General features: G+C 38.8%; 1 protein-coding gene across 3 annotated transcripts in view; it reads right to left on the bottom strand.

The window, feature by feature from the left end:
- PTPRB (protein tyrosine phosphatase receptor type B) overlaps window positions 1-14,916 on the bottom strand; it is a 123,636-nt gene that overhangs the window by 83,529 nt on the left and 25,191 nt on the right. Inside the window, exons 1-2 of one of the 3 annotated variants that reach the window (XM_032170733.1) lie at window positions 12,287-12,550; window positions 11,596-11,866 (exon numbers count right to left, since the gene is read on the bottom strand). In XM_032170733.1, coding sequence (XP_032026624.1) covers window positions 11,596-11,866; window positions 12,287-12,340 — 325 coding nt within the window. In that variant the 5' untranslated portion in view covers window positions 12,341-12,550. Of the gene's footprint in view, window positions 1-11,595; window positions 11,867-12,286; window positions 12,551-14,916 lie in introns of those variants that run through there. The other 2 variants (XM_032170732.2, XM_032170731.2) reach the window with 2 other exon arrangements.

Below are 14,916 nucleotides of genomic sequence, written 5' to 3' on the forward strand. Positions count from 1 at the left end.
GCCCCTACCCTGAGTGCTGAGAGTAGAACTAGTGAGAGACATCTTTATGAGAAATTTTCAGAAATCCAACATGGTTCTTGGTCTAGAAAGTGGGATCAAGACATTGGAGACCAATATTGAAGGGTCCGGTCAGATATTATAATGGCATGGCTATAGAAACTTCACTACTTCCTGGTAGACTATACTGTGCTCACAATATAACCCCAGGAATTATAGACCTTATTAGAAGATATAACCTTCTTATATGTTTTAAGATGATGTTCACTTGTAATTAACATATAAAAGAAATAAGATAGCCTTACTCTATATTCAAAAGGAAGTTATAAACGGACAACTCATAAGACTATGTATGGCTGACCAATAGACACCATAGGCTTAATAGAGCCTATGAAATCTAATGTTTCTGTTTTATGCTATGATTTATGCTAAGTATATCATACTGCAAAATTATATATGCCACATTTATAACATCAATAATTAATAATAACATAAATGTTAGCTGACAAGCAAGCTGAGGCAGCAGTAACTACGCCAAAAATTAACAGAGGGCCTGAAACACAGGTGAGCTTGGAAGACAAGGTTGCATGGTTCACACCACAGCACAGCCCTTTGGTTCACCTGAAGAACATATGTTCTAGAGTTTGACAGCCCGGGCTTGAATTGGGCTCTCCTATTTGTAGCTGTGTGCTTTGGGCAATTCCTTAACCTCCCTGTGCCTTAGTTTCCTCATTTATGCAATCCTGATAATAATATCTTTTTAGTAGAACTGTTACGAAGATTACATTGCATATTATATAAAAAGTAGTTCGAACTGTATCTGGCATGTAGTAAGTGCTCAATGTTAGCTGTTATTATTATGATGATGATTATTATTATTATTCCTATAATTAGGTGAAAATATTGCCACAGAAGCAGTGAAATGTAATGGCACACAGCATGGGCTTTGGAGTCAGAATTAAATTCAAATCTCAGCTCTAACAAAGTCATGAGACTTTGGGCAAGCTATTTAACCTGTCTAAGCCTCCACTTTCCTATCTGTCTGGGGAGTATAATAATAATACCTATATTCCAAGGCAGTTTTGAGAAGTAACAAGATATAGAGGAGACTATGAGATTCTAATAGCCAGTGAAACTCAAGAACAATGCTGTGGTACCCAATTGAGATAATATACTTTTGCTGAAGTGGCATTTTAAGGACAAGGGTGAGAGGGACAGCTGCTTCCAGTGACAGTTCAAAAGGGATCAATACTGTCATCTACATGTACTGTCAAGCCAGATAAAAATTTTAAAAAATAATGTTATGATCAGTAGAATCTAAACATATATAATCCACAAAATACGAGATATAGAAATAAATTTTAAGGTTGCGTGTCTAGAGGGTGAAGTTCAGAAATGCAGACTTTATCTAATCTTTCTGAGCCAGAAAACAAAACAGTCAATCCTTTGCACATCCGCTAGAACAAAGGAACAATGAGACTGGGAAGTGCCTGGGCTGGAGAACCTGCAGTGGAAACAAACACTTAAAACCCCATTTATACTGTGATAAAGCCCTTTGCTGGCAGTTGTCCACTATTGCTATGCATGCTGCAGAAACTAAATAGTTTTCAGACTCCCTTTAAATCTAAGCCCAATAAAAACTCTGATGGATTTAAAAAGTTTTCAAAATTTTATTAGATACTTCTATCAGGGGTGCACATTTCATATAATATGTCTGTGTGTATATGTATTAAATATATGTGTATATATATATATATATGGAGACAGAAAATTTTTAATGCTACTTGAAAATTTAGTCATGTACCTATAATCTTCTGATCATATGACAGATCATACATAATTAGGAAATCCTACTTGACTTATATAATTTATGCGAATGGTTAAAGGTATCAATGCACAGATGTGTGCATTTATAGCCTCTGGTTTTTCCACTCATCACACTCATACACATAGTAACCAGTGAAGTATTAAAAAATATGAGAACTAGTAATAAATCAAATCAAAAATAATAAATCAAAGTTTTAGTCTTGATTAATATATCAATATTTATCATTAGCCATAAATTTAAAGCACTTTGTACTTCTTGGTTCCCAACAGACCTGAAATACGGAATGACAAACGCATAGTCAAAATGAATAATAACAGTAAGTTCTATAATATTCATTTTATATACTTGAATAAATCTACCAGCACCAGAAAGCCCCAGAGTTCCATAAGCAGGCTTTACGTCAACACAATTTTTCTGTTCTCAAAGGAAAAGACAAAGTATGGCAGAATTCCTGAACCAAAATGAATTCTTTTTTCCTTTTCTTTTTTTTTAAATGTGACTTAGGAAGCCAAGTGTGATGATGTGTGCCCTTAGTTCCAGTTACTTAGGAGGCTGAGGCAGGAGGGTTGCTTGAGTCCCGGTATTGGAGGCTGTAGTGCATCATAATAGTGCCTGTGAATAGCTACTGCACTCCAGCCTGGGCAACATAGAAAGACACTGTTTTTTTTTTTTTTTTAATGTTATTTAGAAAGGGAAAGAAAGCTATATTTATAGCACAAATAATATTTGCTTCTTAATTGTTTTCGTGACAGCATGGTCATTAAAACATTAGTATTTATTGATATAGAAGTGTCTAGACTCTTTAGAATTAGAAGTGATTGTATTTGCTATAGAAATAAATTCAACCTTATAACAAAAAGGGCAGCCAATCCATGGGTTGGTGCCAAAAGCTTTTCTTAAAGGCATAACAGCACCACATTACATCTGTATAGGACCTGATAATTCACAACATGCTTTCTCAGTTGGAACAGGGGCTCAGAGACATTAAATGACTCACTCATGTTGTATGGGAACAGGTAGTACAGTTGAGCTTCCAATACCTGTCTCTAAATCGTGTTTTCTTTCTATCACACCTTAGTTGTCCTAGTGTGGGAAATGATGTCATGAATTGCATATGCAGTGTAATGACAAAAAATAAAAATAGATGTCTATGGAAAATGATAGGCATATTTATAGAATTTTTCAGATGTTGGTTTGCTATTGTAGCATAGTCAAAATGAGTAACAACCGTAATGACAGCTAAATCTAATTCTGTGATCATGAAAGTTCCCTTTTTGAAAATAATATTTTTCTTGCCTGTTCCCTTTTTTCCTTATTTTATTGCCTTTACCTGGAGTCCCTTCATTTTGTGTTGGATTACTTTGAAAGCCTTCTAAGTGTCTTCCTTATTTTCTTTTGAGACAGGGCCTTGCTCTGTCACCCAGGCTGGAGTCCAGTGACGTGATCATGGCTCACTGCAGTCTCAACCTCCTGGGCTCAAGTGATTCTCCCACCTTAGCCTCCCAAGTAGCCGGGACCACAGGTGCACACCACCATGCCCAGCTAATTTTTGTATTTTTTTTTTTTTTTTTTTTTGAGATGGAGTCTAGCTCTGTTGCTGAGGCTGGAGTGCAGTGGCACGATCTCGGCTCACTGCAACCTCCGCCTCCTGGGTTCAAGCAATTCTCCTGCCTCAGCGTCCTGAGTAGCTGGGATTACAGGCGCCTGCCACCACACCCAGCTAATTTTTATATTTTTAGTAGAGATAGGGTTTCATTGTGTTGGCCAGGCTGGTCTCGAACTCCTGACCTCGTGATCCACCCGCCTTGGCCTCCCAAAGTGCTGGGATTACAAGCATGAGCTAGCGTGCCCAGCCTAATTTTTGCATTATTTTGTAGAGATAGGGTTTCACCATGTTGCCCCAGCTGGTCTCAAACTCCTGAGCTCACATGATCTTCCCACCTTAGCCTCCCAAAGTGCTGGGATTGCATGCGAGCCACCACACCCAGCCTCTTCCTTATTTTCCGTCTTTCCTCTATGATTGCCAAATAATCTCTTTGTACATCTGCCCCATCTGTCATCCTCATTCCCCTTGAAGCATCAAAAACTTTTTATGAGTTTCTATTTCAGGATAAAGTCTAAGTTTCTTTCTAGGCACTCGAGTTCTTCTCAAACTGGATTTTATCACTGCCTCCCAACCAAAGAACAGCATCTTTACAGAAATTGGGATACCAATCTAGTTCCAAGCAGAGTGGTTAGGAGACTTGATTGGAACTGCATTTATGTAGCATTTTACATAAAATGGAGTAAACATCCACTATTCCTATGAAATAATTGGAGGATTACTTGTAAAAATCAGGGTGGGGACGGGGCAAAAAACCAAACCATCCTTTGGTGCAGGTTTTTGAAAATGAGAAGAAAAACAAAATGGAAAAGAATTGTGCACAACCTCCAGTTAATTAAATACATTTCTAGAGAGGTAATTTTTTTTTTTTTTTTTTTTTTTTGTGAGATGGAGTCTCGCTCTGTCGCCCAGGCTGGAGTGCAGTGGCACGATCTTGGCTCACTGCAAGCTCCGCCTCCCGGGTTCACGCCATTCTCCTGCCTCAACCTCCCGAGTAGCTGGGACTACAGGCGCCCACCACCACGCCCGGCTAATTTTTTTTTTGTATTTTTAGTTGGGACGGGGTTTCACCATGTTAGCCAGGATGGTCTTGATCTCCTGACCTTGTGATCCACCCGCCTTGGCCTCCCAAAGTGCTGGGATTACAGGCGTGAGCCACTGCATCCGGCTGAGAGGTAATTTCTTTTACTTTGTTATTATTGCTGTTTGACAATAGTCAGTTTTCTGGCTTACTTTAAAGATGATGCATTATATTATGCTAATACATCAGGTTGCTGTGCATTTAATGTAACATCTGTATACACTAGATCTAAAATGAGAAACTCACTTTTAGTGAATATTAGAGAACCATGTGAATATTAGAGAACCATGTGAGCACTGAGGGCACCCAGACAACTTAACGAGATTAATGCACCCTCATCCCCACGATATTCTTCAGTAGTTCCAGCCCAATTATTTAATATCAATAACTGAGGCTTTTTCAATATTATCTAAAATGCTACATAAGTGCAATATACAGAGAAGTCCCCGGCCCCCTCTTCTAATCAGATTGCTGTCCAAAAGCTTTCCTATGTAGAAATTCATGAGCTGTCTTATGTACTTCCAAACCTGGACATCTAGGTATTAAGGCATTATTGTTAATGTTAGATGTGATAATTATATTGTGGTTATCACTCAGAGATGTAGACTGAAATATTTACAAATGAAATGAAATAATCATGACTTGGATTGTATCAAAATGATGTGCAGTGGGGGAGTGGGTGGGGATATAGATGAAACAGGGTTGGTCATAAATTGGTAATTATTGAAGGGAGGTGATGAGTACATGGTAGTTCATTATACTATTCTTTTTTACCTTTTTAGGTACTGAGTTTTTCCATATAAAAGGAAGAAAACACAATATCAAAAACAAAAATCCCTGCAAACCTAGATATATACTTACTGTGTTCATTTTAGTTTCACATTATATGTTTAGGGGTACATATGCATCTTAATTTATATACATTCATACATATAGAATGGGATTTGTTTCTCCTACCAGGTTAGAAAAGTATAATATTATCTTTTATTCCCAGGGGGATTCCAGCAAACTGGCATCTAGGAATGGAGGGCAAACAGTTTTCTTTTTTTTTTTTTTTTTTTTTCATTCTGTCTAGACAAATTAGATTTTATTTCTTCCTAGCTAATGTGTAAAGTGCCATGCCTACCAACAGAAGTCAGACTAATAGAGAAATATTTCTAGGCACATAAAGGAAGACCAATTTCAGAGAACTGGGCTGGTTCATTCCATATAGGTAGCTCGGCTTGACCTTAAAATTCCTGAAATAAATGAACTGTAAATGGCTGATTGCAAAATACTGAAGTCATCACCAAAAGTTCAACACAATCAAAGATCAATAGTGACTCACAATTGCTTCACACTAAAACATATTTAACCATTATTCTATTTTTGTGTATGCTAAGTATAGATATTTAAAATATTTTATAAGACATTTGGTCCTCTTTAAAAGTTGACTTGAAAAATAATAAAACAACACGTGGTAATTTGAAAAAGCTAATGCCAACTTAAAAATAATATCCTTTTCACAGAGTAGTGGAAGGAATACTGGAGTTGGAGCCAGTAAACCAGAGTTCAAGTTCTGACTCTATTGTATGTTAGCTGTGTGAATATGTAAACATTGTCAGTTAATTCTTATGAAGACCAATCTCATCTCCAACCCGGAAGTAATAATAGCAAACTCACTACACACTTCATATGTGACAAAAGCTTTTCTAGATTTTATGTATGAACCAATGAAAACCTCGTAACAACCCCATGAGTTATTATTATACTATCCCCATTTTGTAAGTTTGGAAACAGACCTGGAAGGGTTAAATAACTTGCCCAAAATAACGTGGCTAGTAAGCGGTAGAGGCAGTCTACCTTCAAAACTCAACTCTTAGTCTCTATGCAAACTGCCCTTTCACAATACCCCCTCCACAGAGTTGCCATGAGAATAAAATTAAGCTATAGATGGTCAGTATAATATGTATTTCTTACTGTAACCAATTAAACATAATATGTGGTAGTATTTTATATGCTATAAAAGCACAAAACAGGCTGGCCACAGAGGCTCAAAACCAGCCTGAGCAACATAGGGAGACCCCATCTCTACAAATAATTAAAAAAACGAACTGGGCGTGGTGTTGGGTACCTGTAGTCCCAGCCACTCAGGAGGCTGAGGCAGGAGAATTGCCTGAGCCTGGGAGGTCAAGGCTGCAGTGAGCTGTGGTTGTGCCACTGCACTCCAGCCTGGGCAACAGAGCAAGATCCTATCTGAAAAAAATTTAAAAAATAAAATAAAATTTTAAAGAAGCACAAAACAAATATTAGAGTACTCTTCTCTTCCTGGGAAAGATAATAAATACTCTTAGGCATTATTTGATCATGCATTAAGAAGAATCATATCAAAATCTTAATGCCAGCAAATAATAGAAAAATTATGTCAATAGTTCTTGAACTTGTGTGCATCGATTCACTCTGATATTTGTTTAAAATGCAGATTCCCTCAGCTCTATTCCTTCTAAATTCTAATTCTTTCCATGTGGGGTAGAAACCAAGAATATGTTTTCATAACGAGCTCTGCAAGATATTTCGATGCAGGTAACCTACAGATATTATTAAGAAATGATGGCTTATGTTTAAAACTATAAAAGTATTAGGGGATGAATTGTGTCCCCACCAAATTTGTATGTTGAAACCCTAAACCCCAGTACCTCAGTATGTGACTGTATGTGGAGATACAGCCTTTACAGAGGTGATTAAGTTAAAATGGGGCCATTAGAGTGGGCCCTAAGCCAATATGACTGATGTCCTTATGAGAAGACATTAACAGACAGACAACAGAAACAGAGGGACCACTATATGAGGACATGCAAAAAGGTGCCATTTGCAAGCCAAGGAGAGGCCTCAGAAGAATCTAAACCTGCAGACACCTTTGCCTTGGACTTTTAGCCTCCAGGATTGTGAGAAAATAAATTTCTGTTGTTTAAGCCACCCAGAGTCAGGGGTATTTTGTTAAGACACTCCTAGTAAACCAATACAATAAGCAACATTTCAAAGTGGAAATAATAGCTGATATGGTGATTCAACAATTAAAGTTCCTAAAATGTTTTTTATTAAAGACAAATAAGTTAGCCATATTAAAATAATTAAAATCATTTGAGAATTTTGTTTTTTATTTTTCTAGGCTGATTAATAAGTTGCTGAAACTGACTTAACAAGAGGGACAATGCTTTTAAAATATTACTTCTACAGGTAAAGTTATCTACCACTACACCTCTTCCCTGGGCTCTGTAATTTACCCATAATCCAATGAGAATAGAACATATTTTTAGTATATGTACATTCTCTCACTAAAATATTAATTTCATTCATTCACATCTACGTGCTTATCTGTATCTATACATTGGTATCTCTCTCTCTCTCTCTCCTTCTATTCATCATCCATGCCCAGATCCACCACCATCCATCTTTCCATTCATACATCTATCCATCCATTTAATCAGTATTTATGGAACACCTACCATGTATTAGATGCCATTTAAGTACTGAAAACCTACTTCTTATTGCCAGACAAATAAATGCTCCCTAAAATTTTCAAGTGAAAACCACAAAGTAGAAGTCACAAATTCAAATGTCTTTAGAATGCATTCAGGTAAGGAAATAAATGAAGTGGTATTCCAGTGAATTGGTATCTAAAAGGAGAAGCCACAAGTAAGCTCTAGAGAGTTTTAGGCACAGTTTTGCCAAATCTTCCAAAATTTTAAGAGAATCCACACATTTGGGTTTTAATGTGAATTTTCAATTTTTAGTGCTGGTGAAATAATCTGGATGTTTTCACAAACACTACATGAGCCAAACACAACATAGTTATTATTTAGACACCTAGCTATCTCTAGAGGCTACCAGCTTGCAACCTCTGCTCTAGACTCTGAGTACAGTCTTCAAAAGTGCCAAGTTTAAGAAGAGCTCTACAAGAAGTGAAAAAAAAATGCCAACTTATTCCGTATCTGGTATGTTCATTGTCTGATTTCTGGTGAGTTCACACTAAATACTTTGGCTTTCAAAGGATATTCCTGTTGTGTTGACCGTTTAATGACCAAATAAACCTGAGAATTGCCAACTATCTTGTCCCCTGTGGTTATGAAAGCATGGCATACATGAGGCAGAGTAAAGTCCTCATCCAGAAAAGATGAGATAAAGCTCTGTTGCCACTTTCATCATAACCGTCTCTCACCTCTGCATGAGACAACAAGGTCAGGAACTACTTTTTGTTAGTCATCTTTATAAGCTTACTAATCACTACCTGGCATAGTTCCCAACAGTATTATGTTTGATACATGTGCACTGAACTGGGTTTAAATCCATTATGTTCTTCGATTCTGATTTTAAATCTGGAATGGAAAATGACTATTGCTGAGATATTGCCCATTTAATTCAATTTTTTTATCCTTAAGGTCATGTCTACATGATATGAAAATAATGAGCTATTTTAGACAGTTTATCATGAAAAATAATCAGGCAGGTCACATTTGGAATGATATAGAGATCATCTAAGCAACAACTATATTTCTATCGAAATCATGTCTTGCTCTCATTCTATTTTGTTTTAGACTGATAAGATAGGCACAATAGAATAAAGAAAGCACAGATATTTTCAATTACTTTTTTGTTTGAAGTTTGTCTGAGTCTGAATATTATACTAGTTGGCATTGCTTTAATAACAGTAAAATATGATTTATGCATCTCATCTCTATAGCTCAGCAATTAACATAGGGGAATACTAGTACTTTGTATTAACTAAGTGAAGAGTTCACATATGTCCTTAAAATGTAGAAAGAACTACCGACAAATAAATAACAACCAACTAAAAAATTCCTCCCTGAAACAATTTTTAAAATATCTTATTTAAAAAAGTAATTTAAATCTAAACAACCATCATACAAATAAATGTAGGAAATTTATCATTATGCAAATACCACCTGCAACTTTCATGCTTCACATTTATCATGAAGCTCATAATATTTGTAGACAAGTAAAGTGTGTCTCTTTAAGAAAAACGGTGAGAACCCTGAATGCTAGCACATTGTGGATGCTGATGAAGTCTTGTTTTACTCAGCATGGTCAATAAAATGCAAGTATTTCTTACATTTCAGAAATGCCTCTGGACTTGAAATACCTACTTGCATAATTAAACTCAAAGCCTATTCTAACTAGTTACACCCACAGTGAGTCCTTTTCCATTACTGTTTTTCCAAAAAGTAAATCGTCTGGTTTAAACAACCATATTCTGGCTTTTTAAAGGTCTTAATCTTTTCTCTAACAAACTTCTGAAAGCTCAGCCTGCTTTTACAAATTGCTCTGCTCCACTGAACACATACACTAGTTGGCCAGATGCCTTTCCAAACGTAATTAACACATCTGTAAGTTCTATGTTATGTATTTCACAGTATTAGCGATATGAGTATTTATAAGAACTATCTTGTAATATTAAGAAACCAACAACATTCGGACTAAAAACCCAGCCTTTTAACTTTTGTAAAATGTTCTAATTATGTGGTCTATTTCAGGCTCTCTGGTTCCATATTAGAAACCACCAGATTAATTTTTCTTTTCTTTGTTTTTTTTGAGACAGAGTCTCCTCTGTTGCCCAGGCTGGAGTGCAGTGGCACAATCTGGCCTCTCTGCCTCCTGGGCTCAAGCAATTCTCTGCCTCAGCCTCCCAAGTAGCTGGGATTACAGGTGCCTGCCACCACGCCTGGCTAATGTTTTATTTATTTATTTGTTTTATTTTTAGTAGAGACGAGGTTTTGCCATGTTGACCAGGGTGGTCTTGAACTCCTGACCTCCTGATCCACCTGCCTCAGCCTCCCAAAGTGCTGCAATTATGGGTGTGAGCCACTGCGCCCAGTCAGAGAAACCACCAGATTCTTAACAACTGACTTCTCTTTTCAACTTAAGATGCTGCAAATCTCAGATATTATCTAAAAGTTTCATCTGAAGTAAGTTAAGTGATGTAATTGGGCATTTTGATTTTTTCTTTGAAAAAAAAGATAATTAATATCTAGTTGACTTACTACATGAGCCCAGTTAAATTCTCTGAAACTGCTGCACCTGCCTTTAGGACTGAAAGTTCTCACACCTCTTTAAAGAACTGTAGCAAAAGAAATGATCCTGTTTCAGGTTGAAATGTGAAAGAATAGTAAGGGTAACACATTTCTAAATTTGACTTTTAAAGTTTTAACATAAGAAGATATGTTTGAATCTCTGGATGAAGGTAAGGATTCACCGTTGCAACAAATAGAGATAATGAAGACTAATGAAGTCAGAAAACATGAAAATTGTTAAAGAATTTAGAGCATGTCTGAGGGTAGCTCTGAGGATTAAATGAGGTAGTGTACATGACAGCCCATACCTAAGTGTTGAGCACTTGGTAAGAACTTGGACTTGAATGACCTAGTCTAACACTCCCATTTTACAGATAAGAAAACTGAGGCAAGAAAGGCAAACTCTAAACATATCCACATGGAGGGATTCAGCAAAAGTGTAAGGAAAATAATTGCTGTAATCAAAGGACGTTCTCTGATACTATGCTGTTTGGGTTATTACTCAAGAGATACAAAACAATTTTCATATCCTCATTTCAAGAGACTTTTCTAATTTTCCCTGATGAATGGCTCCATTCTATTCCTGCAGATTTTATGTACAGTTCTAAAAATAAAACTAAGTCGAGGAAAGGCATATCCCTAATATTGTACTTCTATTATTTATTCTAAAAACATTTACTTAAAATTATTCCAGGGTTTGAGAATTTAATGCAATGGAAGCTTAAACCACATCACTTTAAAAAATTCCCTCCGTAGCCCAAAGTTTCTCTTTGCTGACCGCCCTGCACCCCACCCCGAACCTTTCAGTGGCTAGTTGGCTGTTTTCAGCACTAAGGGAGTCTCTGAAAGTCCACCAAGCTGCTTCTGGCTAGATCTGAGGAAACCAGACATTTCTGTCAATATTTATCTTCACAGGTATTTTTACCTTCATTTTTTTACTCAAATGAAACACCAGCTTGAAAAGGCAGGGCCCAACCCCGAGTGGCTCGGCCATCCAATTACACCTGTCATCCTTTACCTGTTTGCAAGACCACAGTTCTCTCTTCATCCAGAGAAATAATCTTGAAGTTATAGATGGTTCCTGCTTGTAAATCTTGAAGGTTACATCCGTATGTGGTGTTGTCTATCCGAAAGGGAGGGCACAACGCGGCCCCCAGGGTGTCACTGCTATAGATGAGGCTAAAGTTACAGGGTGAGCCCAAAATTCTCCACTGGATAGACACGGAATGGCTGGAGGCTTTGGACTCCGCCAGGGTGAAGTTACATCTCTCTGGCTCCGCCAGTCCAGTCTGCAAAGGAATCAGACACAACAGTTTAAGTCCACAGTCTGGACTGCCCAGGGACATGTCCACAGCAAGCTCCTCAAGCCACCCTTTCCCCTCTACTTATCCTTTGTCCCTAGCCTCAGCCAGTCCTTTTGCCCTCTGGCCAGAGAAGAGGCTTGAGGAGGAGGTGGATGGCAACTTTCTCCCTAGCTGCTGTCCCTTGAGAGCAGCTGGAGAGAGAAGGCGGCTTTTTGCTTTGACAGCCGGATAAGCTGTCATTCTGGGTTGGGGGCTCACCAGAGGATCATTCTTCCTAAGGCAGAAGAAGAAATTTTGCCACCTCCCTCTCCAAAGCACAACACGATAGACGAGGAAGTGGAGTGGGAATTTGGTTTTCGGCGGGGAGGGGGTGCATCGGCTCTGACCCCTTCTCAGGCCACTCACCTGCAGGAGGCTCAGTGTGATCCACAAGGCCAATCCGGCTCCATGGCTCAGCATTGCGCTCAGTAGTTAAGATCCAGACGAAACTGAGGGGGCTGGACGTGGGACGGCCCGAGGGCCGGGGCAGGGGGTCACCTGTTGCGCGCGCTCAGCGCGCCCCGCGGGCGCAGCGCGCTTCCCTCGGGGCTGGCGACGCGTAGGGGCCACTGCGGCCACCGCTGCTGCTGCTGCTCCTGCCGCCCCGGGCGGGCTGCAGACGCGAGAGGCGGCGGGGACAGGCAGCGCGCCGCCCTTCCCACGCTGCCATTCTGACCCGCGCTGCCTCGCCCCAGCCCCGTCCGCTGACTTCCGTAATCAAAAGGCAATTTCCTCGTCTCCCGGCAAAGGAACAATGCGCCGGCGAGGGAGGGAGCCCCGAGGAGCCAACGCCTGAGGCTGCCAAGGGGCCAGATGTGGGCCCCGCCCACACGTCCGGGGGGTCCATCTGCCGCCCTGCTTCTCTACCAGGTTCCTCTGTATTCTTTCCTACTCTTCATCTGTTCCTCGATACATCTTGACCGCAGCATATTTCCCCAGGTCGCCTGCACTCTTTCCTGAAGTCTTTTATTAGAGAGCTTTTGCCCTTCTCACTTCAAAGCATTCATTTGTCCCGGTGGCATCCCCTGACACTAGCAAGAGAAAAAGACCCCAAAAGGATTGTCAGCTTGACCATTCTTTTCTCCCAATCACTTTCCCTTTTCTCTTGTATAGGTTTGTATTCTCCCTAAATCTTATGTAAATAGTGCTAACCACAAATACAATCACTACCAAGTGTTCAACCCACAACGGAACAGTTTTATCATCCAGTAGTTAAAGCCATTTCATCCCTAACTGTCCAGCCTAAAGAAGAAAGCCATGTAAACTCTCATTTGTGGAAACTACTGTTGATAGTCAGCTCTCCATAAGTTAAGAAAAATTGGCATTTATTCAGTGTTCAGCCCTAAATGTATGCCCTTTAGCAACTGCTTCAGAACCCAAACGATTATTTATCTGAAAACTGATTTTAGAAAAGCTCCCAATAACTAAAGAGCAAAAATATTTAATTGTACACAAGTGATAAAAGCAAAATATGCAACAAGTTTTATAATTTTTGATTGCTTTTTTGGAGCACCATCCCTAACAACTGCCAAAAGAAATGAGATTCCACATTCTAATTTTCAAATCAGCGGGAAGGATGGCATATTCCTTTCTTTTTCAAATAGGCTATACATAAAGCTATGTTATTGTCTACTATATCTACTGTTTCTACTTTGAGGAAAGTTAAAATAAGGAAAAAGAAAAAAGTGAAAATTGTTTCAATTCTATTTATTTATTTATTTATTTTGGAGTCAGATTCTCACTCTGTCACCCCGGTTGGAGTGCAGTGGCGCGATTTCAGCTCACTGCAACCTCTGCCTCCTGGGTTCAAGCAATTCTTGAGCCTCAGCCTCCCGTGTAGCTGGGATTACAGGCGTGTGCCACTACACTCAGCTATTTTATTTTTATTTTTTTTATTTTTAATAGAGATAGGGTTTCACCATGTTGACCAGGCTGGCCTCAAACTCCAGACCTCAAGTGATCAACCCGCCTCGGCCTCCCAAAGTTCTGGGATTACAGGCGTCTGCCACCATGCCTGGCCTGCTTCAATTCTTTTAGAAAACATGCTTTTAAAAATACCTCTTACTGAAAAAATGAAGTTTCTTCCCGTCGAGAGATTCTATGGACTTTTAATCTACAGCCAGACCAGAGATTTCAAATCCTTTCAAGTTAACAAACACTCGAAGAAGGTCAAACCTAGGACATCTGTGTATTTCTGGGAAGGAAAAAAACTCCCTATTTCTCTGCCTAGGTCACCTGCAGAGTAAAGAACTTTTACTCTGTATTTTGTGCCCAAGTTCAGTGCTCTTCACAGCCTGGCATACCTGTCAGCCTCATCAGTGGCAGGGGTCCCCTCCTGCCCTCCACAGATACTGCAAGCCTTCTTACAGGCTCTGGCTGCTCTCAGCCTTTACAGAAGCCTTTTCCCAGTTTTATTCCTTTGCAATATTATGTTTTTCTTCTCTTGCTGTATTTAGATAACAATGTAGTTTCCTCAACTGTAACACTGGAATAATACCTACTCTAAATACACCACATAGCTATTATGAATAAATAATATCACAACTACATTAAACTACCTTTGCAAACTTTAATGTGCTTGCAGAACCTTAAAGCTGACAGCAGAGCTCCCAAATGATTAGTGAGTCCTAAATAACCCATAAACATAAGCATACTATGAAACAAGAGGAAGAGTTTAAACTCAGGCTTTTACCGATTACATTTTTCCTTTTAAAAGTACAAAACTTAACATGAGAAATCCAAGAAAATTGTAATATATTCAAGGAAGTATAGGACTGAAAAAAGCTTCCAGATACCATCTTTTCTATGAGGAGTTTATTTGAAACTACTGGGCAAAGTATAAATAAATTGGTTCATTTTGGTTTTTGTTCTCATCTTTGTTTGGAATTCCTCAACTTCTCTTGAGCCTACTTGTCCTACATAAGGACACTATTTGAATTAGAAGTTGCATTCCAGAAATTTGGAATCAGCCACTCTGTACCATTTCAGGGGACAAG

The sequence above is a fragment of the Hylobates moloch genome, unplaced genomic scaffold, assembly GCF_009828535.3.
Source record: "Hylobates moloch isolate HMO894 unplaced genomic scaffold, HMol_V3 SCAFFOLD_12, whole genome shotgun sequence".
NCBI lineage: Eukaryota > Metazoa > Chordata > Mammalia > Primates > Hylobatidae > Hylobates > Hylobates moloch.